Source organism: Eriocheir sinensis, chromosome 63 (genome assembly GCF_024679095.1).
Source record: "Eriocheir sinensis breed Jianghai 21 chromosome 63, ASM2467909v1, whole genome shotgun sequence".
NCBI classification, from domain to species: Eukaryota; Metazoa; Arthropoda; class Malacostraca; order Decapoda; family Varunidae; genus Eriocheir; species Eriocheir sinensis.
This window is the reverse complement of record NC_066571.1, coordinates 5835249-5859587: the sequence shown is the minus strand read 5'-3', so window position 1 is coordinate 5859587 and position 24339 is coordinate 5835249. Positions and strand designations below refer to the sequence as shown.

The 24339-nt window shown below is 41.8% G+C and overlaps 1 protein-coding gene across 5 annotated transcripts; it reads left to right on the top strand.

The window, feature by feature from the left end:
* Positions 1-4307: 4307 nt before the first annotated feature.
* LOC126986909 (spectrin alpha chain-like) lies at positions 4308-24208 on the top strand. 5 transcript variants are annotated; one of them, XM_050843403.1, is made up of 21 exons: positions 4308-4456; positions 7745-8046; positions 8358-8589; positions 8846-11619; positions 11773-11937; positions 12058-12246; positions 12577-12736; positions 13055-13206; positions 13338-13502; positions 14187-14228; positions 15316-15464; positions 15839-17613; positions 17863-18041; positions 18161-18276; positions 18473-18668; positions 18791-18903; positions 20373-20414; positions 21905-22069; positions 22448-22589; positions 22727-23020; positions 23215-24208. In XM_050843403.1, exons 2-21 carry the CDS (start codon positions 7894-7896, stop codon positions 23341-23343), a joined length of 7332 nt encoding a protein of 2443 aa, XP_050699360.1. In that variant the 5' UTR covers positions 4308-4456; positions 7745-7893; the 3' UTR covers positions 23344-24208. The 5 variants fall into 5 exon arrangements, with proteins under 5 accessions (XP_050699360.1, XP_050699362.1, XP_050699363.1 ...); XM_050843404.1 differs by lacking the exon at positions 4308-4456 and adding an exon at positions 5666-5812; XM_050843405.1 differs by lacking the exon at positions 14187-14228.
* The last annotated feature ends 131 nt before the right edge of the window (positions 24209-24339 follow it).

The following is a 24339-nucleotide window of genomic DNA, read 5'->3' as shown; positions in this document are numbered from 1 at the left end:
TGGTATCGGCACCAAACGTCTCAGTACCGGTACCGAATACAAGGCTCAGGACTGCCGTGGAGAGAGGAACTCTTATAAGACCCCAAAATGCTGCGATTCACACCCACCGCTTCCCAACCACGCCGGGGCCGGTGGCCGCGAGCAGTCGTGCTACCGGCGGTCGTCCAGTGTAAGTCCAATGGGTGGCCGGACGGCGACCATGGTAAAATTCACACCTTGACCTCACACTTAATTGGAGCCAGGTCAAGACGCCCATCATGCACCGACCGGTGACCGATAGGCAAGGACCGGCAGCCGACCGGTCGCCGATCATCGGTGACCGGTACGCGACCTGTCGCAATGAGGACAGCGATCTCTCGATCGTAACGACCGGTCGTATAAGGTCGTATGTCGGTTGCCGTCCAGTAGACCACAGGTCGTACGATCGACGCCGTCCGGTCTGTCTAAGCTATAGGCATCGGCAACACAACACGGCGATAACCTAGAGTCTCCTCCAATCGTTGAGAGTGGTGGTGGTCCGCACTCAGCCCAGACGCAGACAGCAACCAATAGGACGGGGAGGAGGCGCCAACCATGCGGCCTAGACCGCCACTATAGGTAACCACCGTGCAGCGACTGGACGGCGTCCATTTGCCGTGCCTGCCACCGGTCGCCGCACAACTCGCTGTGTGGTGGGAGACCGGATGCCGACCACGGCCAATAACAAATGCAAAGTGGACGGCGAACATCGGCGACCATGCACCTACACCTGACGGCAACCAGACGGCGTCCGCTCGCCATCCGGTCGCCGTTCGCCGTCATCTGTCGGCCACCGATGACAGTCTGCTTGCCGTCCAAAGGGCCAGTCTATTCGGCCGCCGGACGGCAACCTTTTTACGACGGGCAGAGACCTGAGAGGTCGGCTGAAGGTTTTGGTGCAGCACCCAAAACCTCCAGCCGACTATTTTGGTCGCACGGCGGACGGAGACACATGACGATCACACGCACGACCACGTGAGACCTCCCGCGACCTGCAGGTCGCGGGAGGTCGTTATAGTAGGTCGTAAAGTCAGTGTAACTGGGCCTTAATTACGTCGTCTTGCGATCTTGTTACGTTCTTGAGGACATCACGACCGATCGTGATGCAGTCTTGATGCAGCCGCGAACAGAGCAGACTCTGGGCCAGCCTCCAGGCGTGGGATACTACTAGCTATCCATCGGGATTTGGCTCCAGCTGATTACTTCCGGCAGAAACCTCAATTTTCATGAAGTTCGATCCGGTTCTGGCTGGAACTACTACTATCGTAAAATAACCTGTCAGAACCGGAGCGTTTATTTTATATCTGAGCAGATATCATACAGCTTATATTTCCCAACTCTAACTTCTTGCATTTCCTTCTAACCTTAATATTTCCTGGTTTTGCAGCTGTCGGGCCGCGCGCGCGTGCGCGCACTTGTCAGTATCAGTAACGGTACCGGTACCTCCTCCTCCAGTGCCGGCATCACCGGTACTGAAATTAACGGTACCTGCCTACCCAGCCCTATAATGGACAGCAGACATTATACTTATATATTCCACATTAAATTGTTTGGTTTATAAATTATAAATGAAATAAAAATGAACATGTATTTACTATGAGCAGCAGATGGCATTAATCCACATTAAATTGTCAACTATGGGCAACAAATGACATGATTTCATTCATCAATCAATCAATCATTTTAACTGTTAACTATGGGCAGCAGAAGACATTCGTTATCAAATAGTTCACTCAATGAATTACGCTAAAAATACACCTGTGAATCTTATCTTAGTTTATCATCCTTGCATCTTTATAATCATTAGTCTACTAGGCCGAACCGCAGGTGGTGGAGCCTTTAAAGGTCAAAATTTCGATCTATATGTTAAAGGGTTTGCATCTTGGTTTGCATAGTGAATATTGTGGTGCCGGAGAAGCCTGATATATGTATTATGCATCAGATTATTTGTGTTGATCAGGATGATATATAATAAGTTCCTTTGTATAAGATACTAGTTACCATAAATAACCTACCTAGCAAATCAGGAGACCACAGAATCAACCTGGAGATATATTTTTTAGTAATTATTTGTCAAATGTGGTTACAGATTTGCTTAGATTTTATAATGAAGTCACGCACTTCGAAATATGCTGAATGAGATGGAAATTAGCACCGAGGCCACGTGCAGCGATAGTATTGGGTCCCACATATGTCAAAGGACCCCGCACTCTAGTTCACACCTAATATTAGAAGGCCCCACAGTTTAAACATGCTGAATGATACGAGTGAGCACCGAGGCCACGCGCAGCTGCAGCGTCGGGTCCCGCACTAGTTCACATCTATTAATTATTAGAGGGCCCCTCATTGTAACACACCCTACCTGTTAAATCATAGAGGAATAGCTTATAATTGTAATGATAAATGGATCAAATTGATGGAAAATGACAAAATATTATAATTAAGGAGGATGAGTTTATAACTTTATACTATATATATATATATATATATATATATATATATATATATATATATATATATATATATATATATATATATATATATATATATGACTATAGAGTATAGACCCTTTAATTCACGCTGTAATTTCAAATAGCTAGGGTGCTATATTATCTGATCTGTCCACTCATATAACACAAAGAGCAAGGCGATCATATATAGAGACACGTAGCCTACGCCAGTCCTCGTCGACAGACCAACTTGCGGCTAGGCTGACGCCAGCCGATAGAGTCGGTCTGTCGGCACCAAGGAGACTATAATAATTATTATAGTCTCCTTGGTCGGCACCCTCCCCTTCCTTTCATACGAGCCTGTGGTCCTTCCTTGGAGCCCTGACGGGCTCCATATTTATAGCCCGTGTCACCACCTTTGAGGTGGCGACAAATATTCAAAAGATCAATATATAATATATGATCAAATTAACGCAAAATATCTTAAACATGCTGAATGAGGCAGAGCTGATCGAACTTCGAGGTCACGCACAGCTGTCGTGTATGCCCCAACTTTACTGCCCCCTGATCGCACTTGTCTATATACTCTCCTGAAACACTTTGTAAGATGAAGTTGGGTAAAGTTGGGGGCAAACGCTATAGCTGCGCGTGGCCTTGATCGGTGCTCATATCCGTCGCATATATTGACCCTTGAGCCTTTTTTTTTCTTTTTACAGCAAAGGAAGCAGCTCAACGACAACAAAAAAGTAATAATGAGAAAAAAGTCCGCTGAATACTGCCACTATAAAAAAAAGAGTTCAGAAAAGTGACCAATGAGAGGTCAGTTTCGTGAGGAGTGGTGCGATCGATATATACTCTCCTCTTGAAAGAGTACAGAGGTTGTAGGCAGAAGATAATACAGACGGAGGAAGATTTGTTCCAGAGTGTACCAGTGCAAGGGATGAAGGAATGAAGATGCTGGTTAACTTTTGCATAAGGGACTTGGACAGTTGTAATAGTTACCCCATGAATTAGACTTTAGAAGACCTATTTCCTTTGTAGGTTATATGTTATAGGCGAGAGAAAATAGAAATGCGAGTAATAGTTGGATTATAATTATATAGTGTCCCCTGTCCCGCCCTTGAAAGTGGTGTAAGAAAAATAGACCATTAAATTATATTTTTTTGAGAGGACCTATATTCTTGGGAGTGGAAAACAGAAAAAGCTACCATTGTCTTTTTGACTATATATATTCCTTCAGAGGTTAGGCTATACGTCATAAACAGACAGGAAAATTAAAGGTAGGTATAATAGTAAAAAAATAATGTAGTATCTCCTTAAAACTGGAGAAAAAGCAAACCATTATTGACTTTTGAGACGTATAGCCTATAATATTCTTCAGAGGTTATGTTAAAGGCTAAATAGGAAAGGGTTAAGAGTAGAAGCAGTAATACTTGAAATAATGGCAAAAAAAAGAGCCTATAGGCTATATTGACTTTTTGAGACCTATCCCTCAGAGGTTTTCATAGGCGAAAAAGGAAAGAAATAAGAGGTAATAGTAGTATCTCCTTAAAACTGGAAAAAAGAGAAAGCTATTATTGATTTTTTTGAGAAGACCTATATATTCTTCAGAGGTTGTCATAGGCGAAAAAGGAAAGAAACAGGAATAAAAGCAGCAGTACCTCCTTGAAAGAGGGAAAAGAAAATGGGTTTGAGTGACTGCTGTTACCCTTACCAGCCAACCTCCCCTCTCAGACACACACATTTTTAAACATAACTCTTCATTACGAAATTACTAACCATTCACAATCCAAACAGGACTATCCCATCTATAATTGAATCTTTTGAGCATACTATATGAAGAAAATAACCTTTGTAGAGTGAATAAAAGAGGAAAAATAAAGTCGTCCCTTCACCTGTAAGTCACCTCGCCCGCAGCAGCTTCAAGACCAGTCGATAGGAAGGAGGTCCCGTAGCCGTCCGGGTCCCACAAATCTGCGAAAAATCTTGTAAGTTAGCGTTTTTTCCTGTTTCAATGGACTGATATTTACTGTTTAATGTTGTAGCATGCTGTGGAGTGGCTGTCGGCGGGGTTCGAACCGTGTAACGTGGAGATATAAGGCTTTAGCGGTGGGTTGGGTTGGCAGGTCACCGCCGCCCCGCCCTTCATAACTGTTTTTTTCCTGTTTTTTGCGGTTATTTTCCCGTCTACGTTAGTTAGTGGAGTGTTGTTAGGAGAAAGAGGGTTAGATATTTGTCCTGAGAGCAATGTCCGCTGTTCCTTATGAATTAGAAAGCAAATAAGTAACGGTTGATGGCTGCTCCCTTCTTCCCCGCCCTGTTTCCATTTTTCCCCCGTTTTTGTGGTTATTTTTACTTACACGTCAGGAAGTAGAGGGTTGCAAGGGGAAAGAGGGTGAAATAAATAATCTAAGAGGGATGTCTACTACTCTACATCATTTAGAAAGCATATAATTAAGTGATGACTCATATGCCGTGACAGATCCATGGGTGTGCTGGAAATGTCAGTTTTTTTGAGTGTGTGTGGTTACGTCTCTTAGCAAGCGGGGATAAGTGTAATAACCTCTACGTAGGGCTAAATAATTCTTTCTAGGCGTGGAAATGTTGTGTATATTGGGTTATAGTCGTGATGGCAATGTAATGGAATGCGTGAAAGGCAGCATATGGCAACGAGTAAATTTTACGGGTCAAGGATGCTATGCGTGGATGCTTTGGTATTTATTCATTTATTTATCTATTTATTAACTCGTTTACTTATTCGTTTATTGTTTTCCATGGCTGATATGAAGTGCCATCTATTCTTCCTAACGATTGTCACTCCTTGGTTACTGATTTCATGGATTCTCAGTTGACGTGTAGTATCCGTGTAAAGTTATCTCGATTTTTTTATTTTTAATCCGGCTGTTATTCATTTGTATACATAATCGTATAGAATGGATGCTAAATACTCTGTTGGCAGTAAATTATAACGTAAAGTATTAGGATCTATGGCACCAGTGTTTGGGATGGGTGAGATCACTGCCAAATTTTCAGTTGACGTGTAGTATACGTGTAATGTTATCTCGATTTTTTATTTAATCTGGCTGTTACTCATTCATTTGTATACATAATCGTGTAGAATGGATGCTAAATACTCTGTTGGCAGTAAATTATAACGTAAAGTATTAGGATGTATGGCACCACTGGTAAGGATGGTTGAGACCACTGCTAAATTTAGGTTGCTCACCCCTCGCCCCACCCACCTCTGCCTCCCCCTTCTTCCCTGTCGCCCGCCTCTTCCCACTTATTATGCCGGGTGGCGAGGGAAGGAGGGTGTGGCTCTCCTCATATTACAGGATACATGGGTAAGCGCCTCACCTTTTTATGTAGGCTTGCTGTCACTAATTTGATGGGGCTTGTAGTGAAGGGATCTTATATAGGAGGAAATATGGTAACTTCATATATATTTTAGACTCCTTTTCCGGCATTCAGATTGACTTGTTTCAGCTTTGGAAGGCTGCTTTAAGTACTTACTCATATAACATATCAATTACTGTTCCAGGTTATTCATATGTGTGTCCAGAATCTGCAGATATTCTAGCCAGATATATTGATTTAAAGTACTACTAGCATATTTTATTTTTTCTTTGATGTTTACTATTCATACCCCCTTGGGCATCTGATGTCAGTACTGGATGTTCTATGTAGCATCAGGGGAGGAGCAAACATCAATTGTGGTTAAAAGTTTAATATAATTATTGATTTTAATTGGAAATCTGCAATGGTGTGTGTGTGTGTGTGTGTGTGTGTGTGTGTGTGTGTGTTCTTAACTTGACCCACTTAGTGCTACTACCTCTTATCCAATTTAGCCCAGCACCACTTCCTCCCTTGCTACAAGGATGCCTTGTTAATGAAAGAGCCCACTGGATATTTTATCATCCAGTTGAGACAAGTTTAATGAGTAGTACAAGTTTTTTTCTATTAAGTTTGAGAGGAAAATAGTAGCACAGATTCTTTTAATAACCCAAAGTGATTACTAATTACTGCTAATGTGTTAGTATTGTATGCCCAAGTGATATTAATGCTCTATTTTTATTATTATTTAGAATATTTTATTATTCATATTATATTATTTATTATTTATTATTTTATGAGTAGACCATATTCTGTGAAAGTCACCTGATCCCTGCCACTCAAGCAAAGAAGCATTTATCACACACATAATCTAGGATAAAATTTATCAGCCTTTGCTGGCTTATCACACCCAATCTTATCACATCCTATCAGTTCAACATTCCATGTAACATTACACACTTCCACACAAGAGTCTCCCACACAGGTCAGTATCTAGAACTTCCTCATATTAGTATATTAGCTGATGCATCATCACACATATTTGTGGTGTTTTGATCAGTTTTCTTAGTCTCTAAGGAAAATATGATGGAAATCTTGATTATAAGACTTCACACAATTAAGAAAGGATTAGCATCACACAATACTTATTGGGCAATGCTTAGAAATATCTCGGTAAAGGAAATGGTTTGCAGGTAGCAGTATTAAAAAGATATATATACATGGGGTCCTCGACTTATAACAGAGTTCTGTTCCTACGACACTGTGTAACCTAATTTAGTATGTAAATCGAAACACGCCCTTTATTAGAAGGAACTGTCAGTCCCTACCCTCAAATCAAAGAGAGTGAAAGCACAACAAATCAAAATGGCATACGCAGCGGTCGCATACAAGTTCACGCGTGAAGTTCTTAATTACAACACAAATATCATAAGTCGAAACAAGGATTTTTCATAATTTATGGGAGTTGTGTCGTAATCTTGAAACGTAGTAGGTCGAGGAAGTCATAACCTGAGGGCCCCCTGTATATATAATTAAATATCTTGCAACCTGCTCTGTTACACTTAGGGTGTGAAGTCCACAAGCTGTTAGTTGGGCTAGGTACTTTCTTGGGATCCATAAGCCTAGGTTAGGTATGGGAGAAGGATACTAGGAGGCTCTTAGGGCTTGTCTCCCCTCCCCCCCAGGTCTACAAGGAGGATAAGTTTAGAGTCAAGTTACACTAAAGGTAAAAAGGTGTTGATAGGGACAAGAGAGGTCAGGAGTCAGGACTTGGAGCATTAGAGTGATGCATTTCTATTAACTATAATTGCCAAAAATTTAAATTTTTGTCTGCCAAATGTACAATTTATTTGAAACTAATAAATTTATATGACGAAAAAATATTTGTAGATATCCTCTTTCTTGAAATTGAAAATGATAATATTGTGCACCTTGTTTTTCAGCTCTTGGAAGTAATTTGCTTGACGTCAGGTTCTTAACTGTGTACCAAAGCCGTCAGGTGCATAGTTAGTCCCCGAAAGAAAGTAACTTCTGAGAAGCAAGATTAAAAGTTGTAAAGATTGAGGCGTCAGTAGAAACCCCAGCCGCCAAGATGGAGGGTAACATTGTGGTGAAGGAGGTGTCGATCCTGGAGACTGCCGAGGACATCCAGGACCGGAGAGACCAGGTCCTCTCGCGGTATTCCCAGTTCCGCTCTGAGGCTCGCAGGAAGAGAGATAAGCTTGAGGATTCACGCCGATTCCAGGTGAAGAGAACCTTTCACTATTGTGTGTCTGTGTATTTTCTCACCTTTTACTATTGTGTGTTTATATTATCTCACCTTTTAGTTTGTTGAATTGAGTCCTTCTTATAGTATTCCAGCTTATAAAGCCTTTATCATAGATATTCCTTAGTTTGTGCATATACTTTGACAAAATTTCATTAAACATAGCATTCCAATTTTCATTTCTTTCCTTACTCAAGAGTTTTACAGTTGAAAGAAAAATATCTGCTAGGATAAATGGAATCAAATAAAGTTACCTGCTTTCCACTAATGTTAAATTGGCCCTTTTGCAGTATTTCAAGCGTGATGCTGATGAGCTGGAGTCCTGGATTCATGAGAAGCTTCAGGCAGCTTCTGATGAAAGCTACAAAGATCCCACCAACCTGCAAGCCAAGATCCAGAAGCACCAGGCCTTTGAGGCCGAGGTGGCTGCCCACTCCAATGCCATTGTGGTGCTGGACAATACTGGCTCTGAGATGATCAGCGAGCAGCACTTTGCTGCTGATGTCATCCGGCAGAAGCTTGGTAAGAATATATCCTTAGACTTTAGAAAATCAAAGTCTGTGAAGAATAGTGAAAATAAAAATAAATTCAATATTTTATATATAATATATATATATATATATATATATATATATATATATATATATATATATATATATATATATATATATATATATATATATATATACTATTACTTTAAAGGATTTTTCTTGCCATAGCCAGTTTGCATTAGACTGATATTATTTGGAATGTGCTCTAAGCTCACCAAATCTTTCAGATGAGCTGCATCGGCTGTGGGAGCTGTTGCTGAGCCGCTTGGCAGACAAGGGGATGCGCCTGCAGCAGGCTCTGGTCCTGGTGCAGTTCCAGCGCCAGTGTGATGAAGTCATGTACTGGATCAATGACAAGGAGGCATATGTGACCTCAGAAGAGTTTGGTGTTGACCTGGAGCATGTGGAGGTGCTGCAGAGAAAGTTTGATGAGTTCCAGAAGGACATGGCTGCCCAGGAATACCGTGTCACTGAGGTTAATGCTCTGGCAGAGAAGCTGGTGAGTGAGGGACACCCAGAGGTGGAGGTCATCACCAAGAGGAAGAACGAACTGAACGAAGCATGGCAGCGTTTGCGCCAGCTGGCTCTCAACCGTCAGGAGAAGCTGTTTGGCGCTCACGAGATTCAGCGTTTCAACAGGGATGCTGATGAAACCATTGCCTGGATTGCAGAGAAAGATGTTGTCCTCTCTTCAGATGACTATGGCCGTGACCTTGCATCAGTCCAGACTCTGCAGCGAAAGCATGAAGGTCTGGAACGTGACCTTGCCGCCTTGGAGGACAAAGTTTCTACCCTTGGGGAAGAAGCAACTCGTCTGTGTGGAATCCATTCTGACCATGCTGAGCAGACAAAGGCAAAGTTGGCAGAGATTGAGCATTCTTGGTCCACCCTGACTTCCAAGGCTCAGGAGAGGCGCCGTCGTCTTGATGACTCCTACTACTTGCACCGCTTCCTCTCTGACTTCAGAGACCTCATCTCTTGGATCAATGACATGCGTGCTATTATTTCTGCTGATGAGTTAGCCAAGGATGTAGCAGGGGCTGAAGCTCTCCTGGAGCGCCACCAGGAGCACAAGGGAGAAATTGATGCCCGTGAAGACAGCTTCAAAACAAGCCGTGAGGCTGGTGAAAAACTTGTGGAAAAGAATCATCATGCATCTGAGGAAGTCAAGGAAAAGCTTGTGACCCTCAAACAGGAGAAGGCTGCCCTGCTGGCCCTGTGGGAGGAGCGACGCATCCTGTATGAGCAGTGCATGGATCTGCAGCTGTTCTACCGTGACACAGAGCAGGCTGACACTTGGATGGCCAAGCAAGAAGCTTTCCTGGAAAATGAAGATCTTGGAGATTCCATTGATTCTGTTGAAGCTCTGATTAAGAAACATGAAGACTTTGAAAAATCTCTTGCTGCTCAGGAAGAAAAGATCAAGGCTTTGGATGAATTTGCCACCAAACTGATGGAAGGGCAGCATTATGCTGCAGATGATGTGTCTCAGAGGCGAGAACTTCTCCTGGAGCGTCGCTCAGATCTGCTGGAAATGTCTGCTCGTCGTAGAACCATGCTTGAAGACTCCTACCGTCTCCAGCAATTTGAACGTGACTGTGATGAAACAAAGGGATGGATTAACGAGAAGCTGAAGTTTGCCACTGATGATAGCTACCTTGACCCAACAAACCTTAATGGTAAGGTTCAAAAGCACCAAAACTTTGACCAGGAACTGAGTGCCAACAAGTCACGCATTGAAGAAATCACTTCAACAGGAAAGGAGCTGCTCGATGCTGAACATTATGCCAGTGATAAGATCAGTAGCCGCATGGAGGAGATTGTCCAGCTGTGGACCTCTCTGGAGGATGCAACTCGCAGGAAGGGGTCAAAGCTTGAGGAAGCTTCACAGCAACAGCAGTTTAACCGAGGAGTAGAGGACATTGAGTTGTGGCTGTCTGAAATTGAGGGGCAGCTCATGAGTGAAGACTTTGGCAAGGATCTCACAGCTGTAAAGAACCTCTTGAAGAAGCAGGCCTTGCTTGAGGCCGATGTTGCTGCCCACCAGGATAGGATTGATGGAGTGAGAATTGCTGCTGACCAATTTGTTGATCGTGGGCACTTTGATGCCGACAACATTAAGGCCAAGCAAATGACCCTCCAGGAACGTTACAACGCTCTGCAGAAGCCAATGACCTTGCGCAAGGACCGCCTCAAAGACTCCCTGCTGGTACAGCAGTTGTTCCGAGACATTGACGACGAAGAGGCCTGGATCCGGGAGAAGGAGCCCATTGCTGGCTCCACCAACCGTGGCCGAGATCTCATTGGTGTTCAGAACCTGATCAAGAAGCACCAGGCAGTTCTTGCTGAAGTGAACAATCATGAACACAGGATTGTTGCTGTTACATCGTCTGGGGAGGACATGATCAGTGACGGGCACTTTGCTGGGGAAGAGATCAAGCAGCGGGTCAACACCCTCAACCAGCACTGGGCGCAGCTGAAGGACCGAGCCAACCAGCGCCGCCAAGACCTGGACGACTCCCTGCAAGCCCACCAGTACTTTGCTGATGCTAACGAGGCAGAGTCATGGATGAAGGAAAAGGAGCCCATTGCTTCTGGAGGAGATTTTGGCAAGGACGAAGACTCTGCTGAGGCTCTACTGAAAAAGCACGAGGCTCTGATGAGTGACTTGGAGGCCTTCAGCTCCACCATCGCTGCCCTGGACGAGCAGGCTGCAGCATGCCGTCAACAGGAGGTGCCAGTCACTGACATCACAGGGAAGGAATGTGTTGTCGCACTCTACGATTACACGGAGAAGTCACCACGTGAAGTCTCCATGAAGAAGAACGATGTGCTGACCCTCCTCAATGCCACCAACAAGGACTGGTGGAAGGTGGAGGTGAACGACCGCCAAGGCTTTGTGCCGGCAGCCTATGTGAAGAAGATTGACTCTGGGCTGACAGCATCCCAGCAGAACCTGGCTGACGGGAATTCCATTGCTGCTCGTCAGAACCAGATCAGGGTACGTCCACATACTGAAGACCTTTATGTGTCTCATGTGACAGATTGATTATTTGGGTAAAATATGAAGGTTGATGAAGCATAATGATTCATAATATAATGGGAGACATCAATGGCATATAGGAAATGCATCCTAATGTGTTTGCTTTCACAGGGCCAGTATAAGAATTTGATGGAACTGGCTCGGGACCGCCAAAAGAAGCTGAGTGTGACCGTGCAGGCCTGCGTGCTGGTGAGGGAGGCAGCTGAGCTCTCCCAGTGGATCAAGGACAAGGAGCAGCATGCACAGATTGAGGATGTTGGAGAGGATCTGGAGCAGGTTTGTGATACTGTTGATGTACACTGCCATCTTGGATGACTGACAATGCATAAATTTGCTGATCTTAATTTTTAGCTTTATTTACAGCAGATACATAATCTATTCCTTCAAATCTTTCAGGTGGAAGTACTTCAGAAGAAGTTTGATGACTTCAAGACAGACCTTCAGGCCAATGAAGTGCGTCTAGCTGAGATGAACGAGATCGCCCTACAACTGATGAGTATTGGCCAGACCGAGGCAGCTCTCAAGATCCAGACACAGATTGAAGAACTCAACACCAAGTGGAACTCTCTCCACCAGATGGCTCAGGTTTGCCTTTTTGCATATTTTTGTTTATTTTATTTGAATATCAGAGAGAGGATTGGGGAATAAAAAGCAGGGAGTGTACCAGAATGAAGTGTATGACAGAAACGAATGTGGTGTTTTTTGGATGTCCATAGTGGATGATCTTAAGAAGCAAACATAGAAGATTGTAAGAAACAATTATAGAATAGTTAAGAAAAGATTAGATGGTTTTCGATGATATCAGTTTAAACATACTAAAAAAAAAAAGTTCAAATTGACAGATTAATGCAAAATTTTTCTAGTCTTCAGCTTGTCTTGAAGATTTAATTGACTTTTTTTTTTTTTTTTCTGCAGGAGCGTCAGTTCCAGCTGGGCTCAGCTCATGAAGTTCAGCGTTTCCATCGTGACGTTGATGAGACGAAGGACTGGATCCAAGAGAAGGATGAAGCCCTTAACAATGACGACTGTGGCCGGGACTTGCGCAGTGTGCAGGCCCTGCAGCGTAAACATGAAGGTGTGTACGTGGATGCATGCAGTTTGCCAAACTTTTATGCATAATGGGGCTCTGACCTGTCTGCTAAAGATATGTTTCTTATTTCCTCTGCATTAGTAAGAGGTGACTGTACAGCTACTTTTAACTATTGTACTGTATATATTAAGGCAGTGCAAAGGAGTTAGAGATAGAAGTGGTTAAGTTTGCTCCAAGCACCAGACTATGTCAGGATCTCTGCTACATATTGAGTATTATCAAATTTGTGAATTCCAATATTCACATGAGTTGCACTTGAAACAAGACGACCTTTATTTTCCTTTAATTTTTTTCCTCATGTAGGGCTGGAGCGTGATTTGGCCGCCTTGGGAGACAAGATCCGTCAGCTGGATGAGACAGCCAACAGGCTGATGCAGACCCACCCAGAGGCAGCAGACACCATCTATGGCAAGCAGAGGGAAATCAATGAACTCTGGACTCAGCTGACTGCCAAGGTAATGAGATTGAGCAGCTTTACAAATTATTCTGTGTAAGTTTTATTAAAATAACTTTAATGATTACAAACCCTGTTCTATGTAGAGACATGCACATGCCCTGAGTGCACTACAACACACTCATTTCACAGGCCAATGCAAGAAAGGAAAAGCTGCTGGACTCGTACGATCTCCAACGTTTCCTTAGCGACTACCGTGACCTCAGCTCCTGGATTGCCTCCATGATGGGGCTCGTGAGCTCTGATGAGTTGGCCACTGATGTCACAGGGGCTGAGGCTTTGCTGGAGAGGCACCAGGTAAGAGACTCAAACACCCTCTCAATGTTAGCACAGAGATAGAGTAGTTCTTAGGGGTTGAGAAGTGTATCCCATGTTCAAACATAGCTCCCAGTCTTACAAATACTGTGATACAAGAGCAGTTTAATTCCTTCAGATAGAGAGAAGTTTGTGGTGTAAGATAATGACAATACTAAAATATTAGATTCAAGAGTGTGGCACTTGGCGGATGGTCACTCACGTCATCTCTCACGTATGTTTTATTTCACTTATTGTATTGAGACACTAAGTGAATTTACAAAAGTGTTTAAAACATCACCTTTTAGTATTCAACACAAATGAAATCACATATAACAAATGCAAAATTGTATGATACTTGTAGGTACACATGATCTGATTGTTTTAATAATATTTTTTAAAGGAAATGATATTGAACTGATGGACCAAACTTTTAAACTTACAGCGAGCACAATAATTCCCAACTCAACTTCCAAATAGACATCAGACTTGGGACATTTGAAAGTAGCTTTACAATTTTTTTTTATTTATTTATTTATTTATTTTTTTTTTTTCCTCATACACTTTACATAGACTAGGAAGGGGGCTTGTGTAAGCTCCTCCTTATACACTTTACATTGACTAGGAGGGGGGCTTGTGGAAGTTCCTGAAGAAAATTTAGGTGGTAACACAACCTTCCTTTTCTAGAGCTTCAGGTCCGAGTTTGACTCACGCTATGGTATCCCCCAGGTACTGGTGGTGTTGGGTGGTGTGCAATTAAATGCTGTAAATGTGTGTTTTTGAGTGTTTACAGACCTTGGGTAGTAACCTACTAAATATGTGTAGATTTCCCAGACTAATACACCTGGCACCAACTTCATTACTGTAGTAATCAAAATTTTAGAGCATTTCTTGTCATTTGTAATACTTTTAACACATCACATCTTTATGATATGGTAAGGTATTTCACTGTTTAATATGAATTTGCTCCTTAAATTGAGTCTTGTATTACAAGAAAGATAATTTTGTGCAATATAGTGTGTATTAATATATATTTAATTGGTTCCACATTAAATTCTATTGGTTTTGCATGCAAAATTTGAATCTAGATTACATTCCCACATGAAATGCTCCACTCAGCAAGTCATTCTAATAAAGCATGTTTGTGACACAGGAACATGATACTAATACCAAAAACTGATTGTACATACATATTGTCATTTGCAGTGAGATCCCCAAAATATAAAGCTATTGCCTAGCATTAATCCATCAACCTGTAGGGTACCTCCCATTCTTGGCTGCTAATATGCAGACACTCATCAGAGTTGACAGGTTGCAGTTTTTACTAAGACGAAAGCTGGTTGAGTAATAATTATAAAATACTAATGTATCTGAAACTTATATCTGTATCAGAAATGGTTTTGTGTAGACATTAGTGATTATAGATTTGTTATATAATTATTGACCTCCGATTGTAGCATGACATTACTAAAGTGTGAACATTTGGTGACAAACATTTTTACCTACACATGTATTACTGTTTCAAATTACCTTAGTTCAGTAGAACCTTCTAAAAGCACTTCTGAATCCACAGTCAACCAAGACATGGGTACACGTTTATGTTATAGCTGTATGAGCTTTTTTGTTTTTTCATGAAGGATAATCATGTATTTGCTTGAACCATTATTAGGAATTGAGAGCTGATCTTTCTTTATCCAGAAAGTATGAAACCCAGAGTACATATTGGTACAGGCTCATGTTTTGCCAGGATTCAAGAATTATTGGTGAAGGAGTCAAAATGCATGGATTGAGTTCTAATAAGCTTTCCTCGACCTAGGAACACCGGACAGAAATTGATGCTCGGGCTGGCACCTTCCAAGCCTTTGAGCTCTTTGGACATCAGTTGCTGCAGTCAGGTCACTTTGCTTCTGCTGAGGTCCAGGAGAAGTTGGAGGCCATGAATAGGGCTCGAGAGGAGCTTGAGAGGTGAGCATGTACATGAGTATTTTTTTGTGATTGTATGCATATCTACTGACATTTTGCAGAGCTTCTCTTTTGTTGTAATGTGAGGTGGGTTGTATGTCTGGTCTGAGAGGGATGCATATAGATCGTTTCAGATATTTTTTGCATACCTTCATTGACCTTTTATGTGTGTGCTAGTTGATTCAGTTGAGTGCATACATTTCTGGTTCCCGCAGTTTATTTTCTCCATAGGAGCTCCCATATGTCCATTATGCTTCATGGCTTGCAGTGACTATGTTGAATATGAGACAGTGCTTCTGAGATGTGTAAAAATGTATAAATAAAAACAGAGGACATATTTTCATTTAGTTCTTATATATTGTTATCTTCTCCCAAAGGGCATGGATTGCACGTCGCATGAAGTTGGACCAGTGCCTAGAACTCCAGCTGTTCTACCGAGACTGTGAGCAAGCCGAAAACTGGATGTCATCTCGAGAGGCTTTCCTGTCGTCTGATGAAGCTGATGCCAAGGCTGATAATGTGGAGGCACTCATTAAGAAACACGAGGACTTCGATAAGGCCATCAATGCCCAAGAGGAGAAAATAGCTGCTCTGAACTTGTTTGCTGATCAGCTTGTTGCTGCTGAACACTATGCCATGAAAGATATTGGGGACAAGAGAGGACAAGTGCTGGATCGCTGGCAGCACCTGAAGGAGGCTCTCATTGAGAAGCGCTCCAAGCTTGGGGAGTCTCAGACATTGCAACAGTTCTCTCGTGATGCTGATGAGATTGAGAACTGGATCGCTGAAAAGCTGCAAGTTGCCACCGAGGAAAGCTTCAAGGATCCAGCTAATATTCAGTCCAAGCACCAGAAGCACCAAGCATTTGAGGCTGAATTAGCTGCAAATGCTGATCGAATCCAGAGTGTTCTGTCAATGGGACAGAACCTGATTGATAAGCACCAGTGTGCTGGCTCGGAGGAGGCCGTGCAGCAGAGGCTGGAATCCATCTCAGAGCAGTGGGACTTCCTGACTCAAAAATCAGCTGAAAAATCTCTGAAGCTGAAAGAGGCAAACAAGCAAAGGACATTTATTGCAGCTGTAAAGGATTTGGACTTCTGGCTTGGTGAGGTAGAGTCTCTGCTCACCAATGAAGATGTGGGCAAAGACCTTGCCAGTGTTCAGAACTTGATGAAGAAGCACCAGCTTGTCGAAGCAGACATCCAAGCCCACGATGACCGCATCAGTGACATGAACGGGCAAGCTGATTCCCTTGTAGAAAGTGGTCAGTTTGACACTGCAAATATTCAGGAGAAGCGTCAGAGCATCAATGAGAGATATGAGCGCATCAAGAACTTGGCCGCCCACCGCCAGTCTAGGCTGAATGAAGCTCTCACCCTTCATCAGTTCTTCAGAGACATTGCAGATGAGGAATCATGGATCAAGGAAAAGAAACTTCTTGTTGCCTCTGAAGACTTTGGACGAGACCTGACTGGTGTGCAGAACCTCAGGAAGAAGCACAAGCGTCTGGAAGCAGAGTTGGCTTCCCATGAGCCAGCCATCCAAGCTGTGCAAGAAGCTGGAGAGAAGCTGATGGGCGTGTCTAATGTGGGTGTGTCGGAGATAGAGAGTCGTCTCCAGCAGCTGTCTGAAACCTGGTCCCAACTGAAGACCATGGCTGAGCAGCGTGGGCAGAAATTGGAGCAGTCTCTTACTTACCAGCAGTTCCTTGCTAAGGTGGAGGAGGAGGAGGCCTGGATCAGTGAGAAGACTCAGCTTCTCTCTGTCCCAGACTATGGAGACAACATGGCTGCTGCCCAAGGTCTCCTGAAGAAGCATGATGCCTTTGAGACTGACTTTGCTGTTCACCGTGACCGCTGCAATGACGTGTGTGTGGCCGGAGCCAAGCTGGTGGCAGATGGCAATCACCACGGAGACTCCATCAAGCAGCGGTGCCAGCAGCTGAAGGACAAGTTGGATGCTCTGAACGAAATTGCTACCCGCAGGAAGAGGAAGCTTGCAGACAACCTGGCTTACCTCCAGTTCATCTGGAAGGCTGATGTGGTGGAGTCGTGGATTGCTGATAAGGAGTCGCATGTCAAGTCTGAGGAGTTTGGACGTGACCTAAGTTCTGTCCAGACACTCCTCACTAAGCAAGAAACCTTTGATGCTGGTGAGGCACGAATAGTTGTAGGTTTTCTTGAGGAGAGTACCAAAACAACTAGGAATATAATTGGAATTCTCCTTTTATTTAGACTTGCTACAGCATCACAGGAAAGATTCTTTATCAGCAGAATTCCCTCTACACCATTGATAACTCCTCTAATGCCCTCTAGTCGTTGTTTTATGTGTATATTTTTTATGTGAATGTTTAGGGTTTTTTCCAGTAATGGATGGTTTTATAAAACTCTCTGCCCCACAGGCCTTGCTGCTTTTGAGCATGAGGGTATCCAGAACATCACTACCCTCAAGGACCAGTTGGTGTCTGGTAACCATGAGCAGAGTGAATCTATCATCAAGCGTCACGCTGATGTTGTGGCTCGCTGGAACAAACTCCTCAGCGATTCCCTTGAGCGCAAGAACAAGCTGTTAGTGATGCAGGTTTGTAAGGGATTCAGCCATGTTGCTTACATTGTTAGTATTTTTATAAGTAATTTGCTTGAGATAATGATGCTATCTCATCCTCAGGAAAATACTAAAATCCAATTGTACTCAAACAGGAACAGTTCCGTGAAATTGAGGAGCTCTACCTCTCCTTTGCCAAGAAGGCCTCTGCCTTCAACTCATGGTTTGAAAATGCTGAGGAGGATCTGACTGACCCAGTGCGTTGCAACAGGTAAGAAATGCTTCGCTGCATGTGTTTCAATTTTGAATTTAAAAGCTGTTCATATTTTTTCCAAAACAGTAACCTAAAAATATTTTCTTAAAATCCTTACTGTTAGCACTATAGTAATATCCTTATATTACATTTTAAGCAAGAATTCATTAATTTTAAATGGATGTTTCATCACTATTCCTGTTCTTTTGTTCAGCATTGAAGAAATCAAGGCTCTGCGAGAGGCTCATGCCCAGTTCCAGGCCTCCCTCTCCTCAGCCCAAGCAGACTTTGAGGCTCTGGCTGCCCTTGACCAGCAGATCAAGAGTTACAATGTTGGCCCAAACCCCTACACCTGGTTTACCATGGAGGCTCTGGAAGACACGTGGCAGAACCTTCAGAAAATCATTAAGGTAAAGCCAAATTTATTAGTGGCATGTATTAATGTAAATAGTTTATGGCTTCATGTCTGGCTTAAGATCCCTTTGTCATTAGATATACAATTTCCTCTGACTCTTTTCTTGTCTTCCTGTAGGAACGAGACATGGAGCTGTCCAAGGAGGCGCAGCGGCAGGAAGAGAATGATAAACTGAGGAAAGAGTTTGCCAAGCACGCAAATGCCTTCCACCAGTTGTTGACAGATACAAGGTGGGTTGTCCTTTGCCTTTTATATTTTTACTTGACCCTTACCTGGAAAGCATTGTGGTCTACTGAATATGAGCCACAAAAGCTTGGTCTTGAGGATGTACTTTGCAGGGGTAAGCATTGTGTAGTATGCCATGAGATAGGACAGGTTAGATATGTGGATTTGAACCTGCCATGCTGCCATAAGAAGTCAGTAATGCTAAAAAACTTAATCATTTTTGCCTCACCAGGCTCCGTAGTCACTTTTCTTAGAGTAAATTCAGAAAGTTGAAAAGGACCAGCATTTTAGATGAGTAGTGTTGATTCAGTCTTTGGAGTGAAAGGGATGCTGAAGTTGTAGTGACAGTTAAGTTGCACATTAAAAAAAAATCTGAATACTGTTTCCAGACCAGAGCACTGTTGCTATGAACCTTAACTTAGCTATGGGGAAGTGGGTTGTATTCATTGGCATCATCACCATTGTCACGCCCATGTTTTGTCTTGCAAATGTGGATGGAAGGAAGTTGTAGGTTTGGAAGAAAAAAGCTACAAAGTTGGAAAGATTGCTAAAAAAATGGAGCAAGATTCACTCACCACCAAGTTCATAAGCGCATTAGCTGAAAAATAAGATGTGAAGGAGAGTGTTGTTTTTTGTCACACAAAAATTGTGAAGCAAGACATCTTTATCATTGAGATGTGCACATGCAAATAGCAGGTGGTTGTACATAGTAGTCTGGAAGTGCAGCATGAAGTTGTTTCACATTATTCTCCTGTGAAAAATAGTAATATGCCACATTTAGTAGTTCTTCATTGTTATTCTTTTTGCTTTCATACATCATACAGATACATATTTCTTAATTTCCTCTTTGCAGGCTATCTATGAAGATTTGTTCCATAATCAGCAGTGTAATAAGTTTACAATATTCATACGATTTGTCAAGTGCTTATGTCATCATCTGAGCCTCTTGAGTAGATATTAACTTGTAGAGCTTTGCCAAACTCACATCTATACAACAAAGTGCTAGAATGTTACAGATGAAAATACATTACTTTTCCCTCAACTAGATGTCTCTATGCAAGTATTCTCAGCAAAGGCTACTACTTGTGGGCCCAGGTATTCAGGTATTATTTTTCACTTAGACATGCTGAGTCAATTATGCAGAGACAACTTTTGCTGAAACCACCATCATTGTAAAGTATTTGTGATTTATCGTGCTGGATATTTTTCTCCTTTGTCAAAATGTAATTCACAAGTCTCATAGAAATTAAAAAGATATTGAAATCTTTACTTGCTACTGTGCCTTATGGTGGTTTCAGTTCCTTGAAATATTTGCAGTACCTTTATTCATTTTATGGTGAAGGGTTGTGTTTGTACTTTGCATTTCCTGGTTCCTTGGTTTGGAGTGTCAAAGCACCCACATCTAAGCTGCCTTGGGGAGTGATGTTGTTGGTGGAGGTGCACTATGTTGCTCATCTTTCTCCCCTCTGTACAGGTTCCACCTCCTGGGTTTCTCCCTTATCGGCTATGATGAGAGGTCAATATTACTCTCTACTGCATGAGCTTGGTTTTGGCTTGCTATAACTGTTAGTAGTTCATGGTGTTCTTTCCCCAGATTGACAGTATTTACTTTCTTTAGACTCATCCTGATGAAAAAAATATGTATACCAGTTCTGATACAATTGAAATTGACTGGTTTACAGGAAATTGACTAAGGTAATGAAGAATTAAATTAATTACTTAATGTATGAAAGGAAATATTGCATTTTACATTTCAACTGAATTTTGGTGCCAAGTTGTGTCAAAAAGTTTTATGAAATTTCTGGGGCAAAGACATAAATAATATGACTAATATGAGTTAACCACGTTATGAAATAACAAAGACTAACACTATTGAATGTCACACAGCACACAGGTAGTGAGAGAGAATTGTGTGTGGTTGGGGGGGGGGTTGATATCACCTGATCTATGAAAATTTAAACGGTTCAAAAATGTTGCCAGTGTAGCCAGCTCATGTTAAGGACAGATTGGTTTTGGGTGTTCAGGAGGAATTATATGCTAAGGGTGTGACAGGTTGACTTTGAATGATCTATGCATAAAATATGAGTTCTGTAAAGTTTGCAATTTGGTGTTTGCCGTGGAATGCTTGTTGATCGGAGTTTAGAGCTTCTAGTTGAATTTGTTAGGGGATGTAGTCTTGCACATTCACTATGCATTGACGGATGTTTATATAAATGAGAATGAAAATGCTCATTACACAAAGCATTTCATTGAGCATGGGGAGGTTGTTGCTTTTACCATAATCATGGCTGGATTAATGCACCCTTCTTTTTTTATTTACATTATTTTGGTATCATTTCCAATCCTCAAATATTAAGGCTTAGAGTTTTATTCATCTTTGTACCATAACCTGACAATTATGCAAAGCTCTATGTTATCTGGGTATTTACTTCAATGGAATATATTATGGCTTTAAAAGTATTATGCCAAATTTGTTTTTATTGTTTACTCAGAGGTTGTTAATGGGCTGTGTCCCAGAGTGTGTGTGTAGTGATATAGCTCACTTTGCTTTGCTCTTTTGCTGTTTACATTTTATACCATTAACATTCACAGTTTAACATAAATAATACACTAATGTACTGTGTTATAAAAATGATTGAACTTCAGTGGTGGGAGTGTTAAGGAAATTTTATCATTACTATGACAATCAGTTATGGTTTATCATCAAGAGAAATTTTAGTCACCTGGATTGTGCTCATGGAATTGTATTTGTAATGCAAAGTTTCTGTTTATGGTTTGATGCTTCGATTTCATGGTTCCATGTTTTTTTATTGAAGTTTGTAGTATTACTTTTATAACTGTACCTTTAGTCTCAAGTCTCATTATTTTTGCTGTAACCTGGAGTGCATTTTCTTTTGGTTTTAGCAAAGTAAGAAAGTAGTGGACATGAATATTCTTGAATTGCTTATTAAAGAATATAATGTAAAATTATAATGCTCTATGTTAATATTATTTTGGCTTTGACAGATCCTCCATGATGGAGGGCTCAGGTACCCTGGAGCAACAGCTTGAGGCCACACGGCAGAAGGCTGCTGAAGTGCGAGCACGCCGGTCAGACCTCAAAAAAATTGAGGACCTGGGGCAGATCTTGGAGGAGCACCTCATCCTGGACAACAGATACACAGAGCACAGGTCGGTACCTTCTATTAGACCTAAAGTTTGTCACTCCTCATATTTAACCTTGCAGTCAGATTAGACCTATAGATTCCTCTCAAGAAGTACTTCTCTCAAACCATTTTGAAACTTAATACTGGCTTTGCAGTCGTTCTTTCCCTTCTGTGCATCCACACACTCACTCATACATTCTTTCTCTTAAGTTCATGTAAAACAAAATTTTCATTTATTCAGAATCTTTTGGTACAAGTAATTTTAGTGGATGCATATTAATATTGAACCAGACCTTTCCTTCTGTTTAATCATTGAGGTAAAGTTTCACTAATGTGAAATAATAGTTAAAGTTTTTAACATGTTTTTAAAGAAATTTTGTTCTAACTGATTTGCATTGTACAGCACGGTAGGGTTGGCACAGCAGTGGGATCAGTTAGATCAGTTGGGGATGCGCATGCAGCACAACTTGGAGCAGCAGATTCAGGCCCGCAACCAGTCTGGAGTGTCAGAAGATGCCCTCAAAGAGTTCAGCATGATGTTCAAAGTAAGTAGCTTAAAGATATTGTAAATTTGTGTAATTTATCTCAAAAAGTAATTTATTTACGATATTGAAATGTGTCCTAGTATTGTATGTCATAATAGTATACTACAATGACTTATCAAAACTCACTCATTTTCCAGCACTTCGACAAAGAGAAGTGTGGTCGTCTGAACCATGCAGAGTTTAAGTCCTGCCTGCGAGCGCTGGGCTATGACCTACCCATGATTGAGGAGGGACAAAACGACCCAGAATTTGAGGCAATCTTAGATGTGGTTGATCCAAACCGTGATGGTGCAGTCTCCCTCCAGGAATACATGGCCTTCATGATTTCCAAGGAGACGGAGAATGTTCACAGCTCAGAGGAGATCCAAAATGCCTTCCGCGCAATTGCTGCTGGGGAGCGTCCTTATGTCTTACGAGAAGAGCTTTACCAGGTATGTTTGCTGCAGATCAGTGTGCTGCATATTGATATGAAGCTTGCAAATTTGTAGTTTTGTAATTTGAGAATCAGTAATTTGAAAATATAAAATATTCTTCAAAATTCAATTCTTCTCAGTTATAGCTTGTATGTCATGTTTTCAAGTAAAGTTACAGTGTCATTTACATTGCATTTCATAACTTCCACCAGAACCTCACCAAGGAGATGGCGGACTACTGTGTGGGGCGGATGAAGCCCTACACGGACCCCAAGACGGGCAGTGCTGTTCCTGGGGCACTAGATTACATGGAGTTCACACACACGCTGTTCTCCCAGTAGCTGGCAGCTTTGCAGCAACCACCATTTGCTTTAACCTAGCTTTTATTATATCCATAAAGTGCTATTGTCATAGAGTAGAGTAAAAGTTTATTATATAGTCAGTTACCAATACATCAAATGTAGAGAAACTATGTGAGAGAAATAAATTTATCTTCTTGGGCAGCTTTCCAATTAGGTTGTTGGTCTAGGTAATGGGACCACTATCTGGTCTTTCAGACTCAGCTTTGCATTTGTTCTGATCTTAATTTAAATTATTTTCAATTGATGAACTGATTGCTATCTGGAAGGCTTGCAGTGGTTATGATGAAGAATGCATAACAGCTTTGTAAAGTCATTGTTCTTGAGACTACTATCCTGGTCCTGCTCATATTTAAGAAAATCAATTTTTAGCTAACAACTTCTTTTACATCTATTTTTCCATGGCAGAATATATGTTCTGTTTTGTCTAACAGGGTTGAAGGAGTGAGGGGTGTTCCATCTGGGTCTGAAAATCTGACGGCTAATAATATTTTCAAGACCTTCTCTTCACTCCTTTGCCAGGTTATGGAGTACAGACAAAAGCAGTATCTGAGGAAGGAGAGACTGACCTTTGTGGAACATGACGGCATTTGCAATGTCAGATCTCCAAACCTAAGATGCTTCTGTTCTGCATGATGATCTTACTGTATCACCTCTTTCACATCATCTGCATTCACTGTTTACTATGAAATTGCAAGTATCATAGTGAGTAAGGGTTAAGGTTGGTAGTCATGGTGAAGGGAGCTTTCTCCACATGTTTTCCTCGGTAAATTGTCTATTTGGTCTACAACTCTTGAAGATCACAACTGTTATTCATGATTCCAGTATTAAAGCATATGAAGTTTAATTTCTGTTCTGTTTCATCCTTTTGACACATAAGCTTCACACGGCAGCAGTATCAGACAGAACAAGCTGTTTATTGAGGAGCAATCTTATACAACCCCAGACTGTACTAACTAGGTTAAAAAATTTGTAAGC

What these genes read in the sequence shown, in the direction of transcription:
- LOC126986909 (XM_050843403.1), top strand. Translation starts at nt 7,894, where the DNA reads ATGGAGGGTAACATTGTGGTGAAGGAGGTGTCGATCCTGGAGACTGCC. An exon ending in CTTATCGGCTATGATGAGAG is followed by an intron (nt 20,415 to 21,904) that starts GTCAATATTACT and finishes TGGCTTTGACAG; the next exon opens with ATCCTCCATGATGGAGGGCT. An exon ending in TACGAGAAGAGCTTTACCAG is followed by an intron (nt 23,021 to 23,214) that starts GTATGTTTGCTG and finishes AACTTCCACCAG; the next exon opens with AACCTCACCAAGGAGATGGC.